General features: G+C 29.4%; 1 protein-coding gene across 1 annotated transcript in view; it reads left to right on the top strand.

Moving 5' to 3' along the window:
* Positions 1 to 266: 266 nt before the first annotated feature.
* The window catches only part of Moe (moesin), a 162,996-nt gene continuing 155,777 nt past the window's right edge, over positions 267 to 7,485 (top strand). The window contains exons 1-2 of the mRNA XM_072536827.1: positions 267 to 420; positions 991 to 1,033. Coding sequence (XP_072392928.1) covers positions 1,022 to 1,033 — 12 coding nt within the window. The 5' untranslated portion in view covers positions 267 to 420; positions 991 to 1,021. The remainder of the gene's footprint in view (positions 421 to 990; positions 1,034 to 7,485) is intronic.

Here is a 7,485-nt window from a genome sequence, read left to right as displayed (position 1 = left end):
TTATTTAGTGTGTAACGCGGCTGAAATGTCTGACAAATTTAATTCAAAATTACCAATCTCAACAAATCACATTGTTCGGTAAATGACCCTGACCCTGGTAAATTATGAAGATCAAGTGCACAATATTTTTAGATGTACATCCTCAACTTACTGCATTTAAATAGAAATCTTTTAAGAAAATCAAAAATTGTACAATCTTGTAGTTCTTTATATTTCTTAGAGGTGGCAGCATATGTGCCGTCAACGTCAACTGTCCTAGCGGCTGATTCATGAACAATTTTCCAACATTTAGCTGAATCTTGACAATTTGTCACGATAAGTTGTCTCGTGTGTGTAAAGGGTGTGTGCCCGAAAAATATCGCGTGTGAAACTTCATGCGGTGGACTAAAGTGTATAAACTATTTAATTGAAAAATTTCCGGTAAGTCTTAATGCCTGAATTTGTAAATTTATTGGAATATAATGCAACGCGTTAGCGCCATAATGTCATGTACCGGCGATAAAACTTTGCAACGACGTTTTACCTGTCGTACACGATTGCAACACACATAAAATAAAGCAAATTAATGGAACTTTTCCATACAATTTTGAACTGTAATTCCAGAAAAAGAGTTTACCGTTTTATTTACATTGTACAAAACAGGTTTTCTGTGACAGGTAGTTAATTTGATTAACGAAATATGAAGATGGAAACTTTAAACGCGTAGGGTACTTATTCTTCAGCTTTTTTCAGGTTTAATATTTCGCACTCTTTCGCATTTTTATTGTCTGGTAGTGGTGAAGCCACTCATTTCACGTTTCGTCATTTTTATTCAAGTTACCAATAACGTTATTTCTTCAAATTAAATTTTTGATAAACCAGTTTTGTTTAGCATTTTTACATAATACCATAGACAATTATGCAAATATATTAAGTCTGAACAATCCGTTCTTTTATCTATTGACACCTATAGTGACTTTCTTTTTAATTTTAATAAATTATCTTTTACAGATAGGATTGTTTGACAGCACAAACAACCAAGATGCCTAAACAAGTAAGTACAGCAATTTAATTCTTTACCATTTAACTTTGATTACATGGTAAACGTTTTTATACTGTCTACAAATGATTTAGACACGTTTCACAGACACCTGTTGCTGTGTTTATCTAGGTGAGACTATACCGGGTGGATACAAAAATTTCGTAAATGATATTTTTTTCTTAATGCCTACTCTGGTGGTTTACCATTAGGTTTACATGAAATACAGCAAGAATAATTATAGTCCTTTTATGAATGTATATAAAATGTGATTTGATATTATGCTAAGCCAAACAAAATTGGTATTGGAGAAGCATTCAGCATGTACACAAAAATATATTTAAAATGACAATAAGATACACATTATATTTAACAGATGTAATTAAAGTAATCAATAATTTATTCATCTATCGGCCTATTATCACTTAAATATCTTTTTTATTTATGTCCCAGTTTTTGCTAATTTTTTTGGACAATTAGCAGGAAAATCATACCAGATTAATTCCCAATATTCAGATGTCTGAATAAGGCCAGATTTATACATATTCTATCAGGAAGAACAAAATTTCTATCATCTATGTTTAAGATAACTTACAGTTAAATACAGTTTTTGCATGTAACTCAAAACTAGTCTGAGTGTAAGGTTGCATGGTTACTTCCCCTTATTATTGTTTGTCTTATCCTCATAATGTCAGTTTGAGAAGATTTTTATTTGTTCTAAAAATGTTTTTGAATAAAGACTGTGCTAATGCTGTAGCTCTTTTAGAAGGGAGATGAAATTATCAATATGTAGGGAGATTATGTGAGTTGTTCTACAATAAGCAGTGACATAGACAAACTGGTAGTAATGAACAAAGGCCTGAAAATGGACAAAAATGTATGACTTCTGATGCTGATAACAGGTTACTGTTTTGACTGCCTTTCAAAAATTAACATCAGTGTGAACTAGAAATCTTGAATTTCAAAAGTTTGAGACACAGAAATAAGTAGTTAAAAGGTATGCCACTGGTTAAGGAAAACTTGCAGACCAACTAGTGGTACAAAGTTGATTAGATGTCACTAGGAATGGTGCCTAGTAATTGAATGTTATTTTATGGATAAATCAAGGTCTTGCATGCATTTTCTAACCACCTTGTCCCTTATTCAGACTTTATATGTAACAACTTTAATTTTATTCAAGACAATGTGAGAAATATATTCTGTCATATAATATGTTAAATTGACCAGCATTCTGGCTGGATGGAAATTCTATTGCGGTTGGTTTGGGCCTAATATGATAAATCATTAATGACTATTTACAAACAAAAATGAACTTTGTGTTGCATTTATGCAGCTGTGGAAATCCCAGTAGTATAATTCATCGAATGACTAAGAGAACAGATAGGTATCTTGGTCTAAGTTAGGGGCAACACCTACTATTAACAAATTCGTTTATTATTTTCTTATTCAACAGTTGCATGTTATGTTATTTTTTAATCGTGAATTGTTCTATAATCATCGTCAGAATTAAAGAAAGCGAAGATAATGTGATACTTTATTTCTGTTAAGTTTGACACAAAAGTCCTTTTTTTAGTGAGAAATTGATAACCAATAGAACATGCCTTGATATAAAAGAATTAGTTGTAACATTTATAGTTGATTCACAATACAATGGCTCCAAAGTTACTAAAACAGATTGCGTGTTGATGTTTAATATTAATGTCTAAATTTTTAAGTTCTTTTTATATAATGTAAAGATCTAAACAAAATACTAAGGACTTAAATCAACTTAATTCTCTTATATCAATCAATCTTTTAAACAAATGACCCCATATTGTCAAAAAGCATCAGTTTAAGGACTATGTGATGCAGCAAGAATATTTTTTTTACTGCTTTACTGAAATTACAAATAGTATGCAGAAAAGACAGTTCATGAAGAGAATACATGTGAAATTCAGTGAAGTCTGAAAGATCATTCCCTTAAAAGAAGTATATTAATGACCTTTTGTCCTTAATTTTGTGTAATTGCACCACTTAAAGGTGTGTAGTTAAAATTAATGGAATATATGTATTCCTAATTACATTTTCCTATTACATTTTCATTGTAACAAGAAGTTCTACAGTATTCACCACTGTCTCCTCTATTGTATAACCACCAATGCAGTTACATATGCGAAAATGACCTAACCAATAGTAATTTGTGAAAATTTGCAGAATACACAGTAGTGATATTCGTTGGTAAAAATTTAATAAGTACAATTAACTTATTACAAAGGCAGGTGGATGATCGATAGATTTTGGATTAATAAATGGAGATTAATAATAAATCCCTCTAAATCACAACTAATAATATATAGTTATAGAGTCCAAAATCACTCGCTGACTATAAACATATGTAACAAATTACAATTGAACCTGCTGTCAATATTTATAAAATGATTTGAAAAGTGGAATATGGTTCTACATTTTTTTATAATTGTAAAGGCCCAGCCAAAAATAATATAAAAGTGAGTGAAACAGCCAGCCTGTGACAAATTCACTTCATAATCCATCAACTTTACAATAAAGCTGGAATAGAACCTATAAATGAGGGACTCAATAAATTTTTGACAACAAAAAACATGCAATACCCAGTGTAGATATCCAGAGAGAACTGTGTTCAAAGAAATTGTCTACTCTACATATCTAGACAATAAATAACTTTTTTTTGTTGGTTTTTATTGTATTTAGCTTTAAAAAAATAATTTAATGTATCTATACTACTTCTGAAATTGTCTGAAAGGCTTTTGGTTGATGGCGTTTTGATATATAGTTATGATGAAGTATATTTCTCTCTTTTTCGAACTCTTTTTATTTTACAAATTTTTGACCAATTTGTCAATCTCATATTGATAATGAAAATTAAAAATAATATTACTAAAAATTATTAATAATTTATGTATCTGAACGTTCTGGTATTGTGATCTAATTAGATCCAATAAATAACAAAATGAGAGATTTCAGTTGGACTTGTTTAAAAAATTCTTAAAGGATAATATATAATGTTCTGTAATTGTATCCTATATATTTACTTTCACTCTTATAAAATTAATAAAAACTTCACAGTTTATTATAAGTCTCTTTATTGGAGTATTGGAAATTGGAAAAATCTTAATATTGGAAATCTTTGAAGGTAAAAATAATGCATTGTCTAATTTTAACTTGAACTTCAATTCAAGTTATTGTTAATAAGACTGATATCAGTTTCTCTTTGATTCTGTTTAGTACTTTTCCAGCAATTTGTTCTTTTCTTCCACCCTAAACATACACTCTACAAAAAATTATTTTTAGCGGCATCCTTTCCAAATATCTATAATGTGTTTAGCATTTTGAATGTTTTTCAGGTAGGTGACCACCTGTTATCTATTATTTTTACAAACCACAATATAATTCTTGTTTATCCTGGAAAAGTTTACTAATTGCTTAACATAATTGTTCAAAGTTATTTAACTGGAAGTAATTTCTTGGCAATACATATTTCATTTGTCACAAGTTCAAGAAATTTTCCAGTTGGCCAATAATACATTATTAATTACTTTTATCAAGAATCTATTAGAAGCAATATAGTATATTTATTTTGACATTAAATTTGTTATTTGTGTGGCAATCTATCATAACAGGTGCATCACATAATCATGACATGATTCCAAATATTGTTATATTTTAGTATTTTCCAGAATTCGTCATATTTTTCCAAAACCTGCTTGTGTTATTTCTATTAGATGTTCTACTTTTTCCCTACATTTTCGTCACTCCCTCTACATGTTGTTTAAAGTCAGTAATATGTTGAGCACCAACGATTTTTTGTCAAAAATATTTTGCTAGATCTATATTATGACATTTAACTGAAGTCAAATTCTAACATCTACTTTTTAAACTACAGACGGTTAAATAAAACTTTGCCTGCAGATACAGGAAGTAGATGTCAGTGTCTACAATTGACTTTAAGATATGTTCACAATCTGGGAACACATAAAAATGTGAAATCATTACCCAAGGAAATGAAAAAGATTATGTGTTCTCAAACATGTACAAAAAGAGATATTTTGCTTTGATTTGCCTGTCACAATTATCAGATGCCTTAATTAGCGTAATTTAAGATATCAGATTCAGAAACGGATTTAAAAAAGATATCATTGATTATAATTCAGGTAAAATCTCTATTGATTTATTCAACCTGATGGTGACTATTACAAAATTAAACTTTCGTCTATATTGTTACACAAGAAAGATGCTTTTGAAATGTTATTCAGTATCTCAATTGATAATTGATATCATCTATTTCATCGACAATGAGCTTGAACAGGATGATATCTTTATAACTGATTTCCAATATTCAGTTTTTGAAGATTTACTCAAATTGTAAAGTTAAAAATAAGTAAACTTATTCCAATGTAAACATAATATCAGAAATTACAGAATTAAGAAGAAAACAAAGTGATCTGGTATCTCAATCACGTAATGATCATCATTATATATTAATGCACCTAAATTTAACATATATACTCGCTGCTCATTATGTGGATGAGATACCAGATCTCTTCGTTTTGGCTAATGGATTAAGTCCAAAGCCAATCTCGTCTCTACAAAACAAGAAAATAGGGTATACTTCATAGATCTCGATTTTATATTACAATAAAAATATCATTAGATTTTTTGTATATGGCTTTAGATTTTGTAGATAAATTTTAAAGGCTATGTGAAAGTGTCCTTTTAGGTTTCCAAAACCTGGATTTAGGTAGCCCCATAAAAATTTTTTAAATATAGTTAATGGGGAGGAAAAATATCAGACCATAGCGTCCTTGATCCATAGTTCAGCAAAATATTCATTCAGCCATCCTCTTATCAGCAAAGATGAATGTGACAAACAGTAATCATGCTTAAAGTACATTTGACTCCTTTGCTCCATGAGGTCATATAATTCTGGTATTAAAAAGTTATCCAGCACTTCCAAATCTAATTCCTAATTGGATATGGTTTAACTATTCGATCTGTTAAAACAGCGCACCAAACATTTATCTTTTGACTATTACGCTGAATCCTGTAATTAGGATTTTCACTACCCCAATACCAACAGTTTTGGGATGAAACAGTTCTATTTGTCGCGGAATTTGATTCATCAGAAAATAAAATATTGTACTAAAAGAACCAGCTGAAAGAAGTATCTAAAAATGTAACATCCAAAAAGATTTTAAAAAACCAAAAAATGGATCTTTCCTGATAGCTTTTAGAAAAATAAATGATTCATAAAGAGGTTAATAATCATAAGTATGTGAACATCCAAGATAAAATTATATACTTGTAATAATTTATGGGAACATTTTAAATTGATTTAAATAAATACATAACATTAAATTTGTTTCAAGTTCAAAGAAATTTTCCATAGTAGTTACTAATCTTTTATTAATTATTTTTACCAACACCAATGCAATATCCCAAGAATCTATTAGGAGCAATGCCTACATGTTTCTTTCCACATTAAATCTGAATTAAAATTAGCTTTAGTGAAAATAAAAGTAAAATGAAAACAGAGCATTGCTTTCTATTAATAAACTGCTGTCACCTTGCTTATCTAAATATAGATACTTTTCTCCTTTGTGTGCTTAGAGTAGGAATCCTAAAAAGTATTAATAAGTTCATACCGCTTTAAATATTTTCTTTAAAAATTTCAATATAAGAATATTTTGTGCAAGCTGAATATAAAGAAATAATGTTCTAGGATTTTATTTTAAAAATATTGTAAAGTAAACAAAATATAGTTAAAAGTAGCACAACTTAAAGTAATGCAGTCAGAACAAAATAACATTTAGTACAATAATATGGAATAGGTAAAGAGAAGAAGAGTAAGAAGATATACTTGATAAATGTTCCTATGCTGGAAATAAATGTAAACCCCCTTTAAGAAGCACTTCGGACCAAAGCTGAGAGAAGCCATTTTAAAATTAAAAAATATCAAAGCCTCTGGTACTGATAATTCCACTGTAGAACTATTTAAAGACATTGGCATATTTAAAACAGTTATATAGATCAAACATATTACAGAAATAGTGCAAAATGTAAAGGATAAACACTTAAAGACATATAGATTAATGAAGAAAAAATCATGGATGACAGATGAGATCCTCAAACTAATGGACGAGAGAAGAGAAGCCAAAAATGACCCAGACAAATATAAAACCATAAATATATTAATAAGAAGGAAAATCAGAGAAGCGAAAGAAAAAGAAGCAAGGGAAAGATGCGAAGAAATTGAGACTCTGCAGTCAAAGTACAATAGCCACAATATACATAGGAAAATTAAAGAACTCACAGGGGGACTAAGACAAAGGCAGAAAGGAAATATAACTGATTCTGACGGAAACATCGTCTTGGACAAACTGAGTAAAATAAGAGTGTGGAAAGAATATCTAGAAAAACTATTTGAAGACCAAAGAGATAACACCTTTGAG

The sequence above is a fragment of the Diabrotica undecimpunctata genome, chromosome 7 (genome assembly GCF_040954645.1).
Source record: "Diabrotica undecimpunctata isolate CICGRU chromosome 7, icDiaUnde3, whole genome shotgun sequence".
Classification (NCBI taxonomy): Eukaryota; Metazoa; Arthropoda; class Insecta; order Coleoptera; family Chrysomelidae; genus Diabrotica; species Diabrotica undecimpunctata.
Note: the sequence above shows the minus strand (reverse complement) of the source record. Positions and strands in the feature narration are given on the sequence as shown.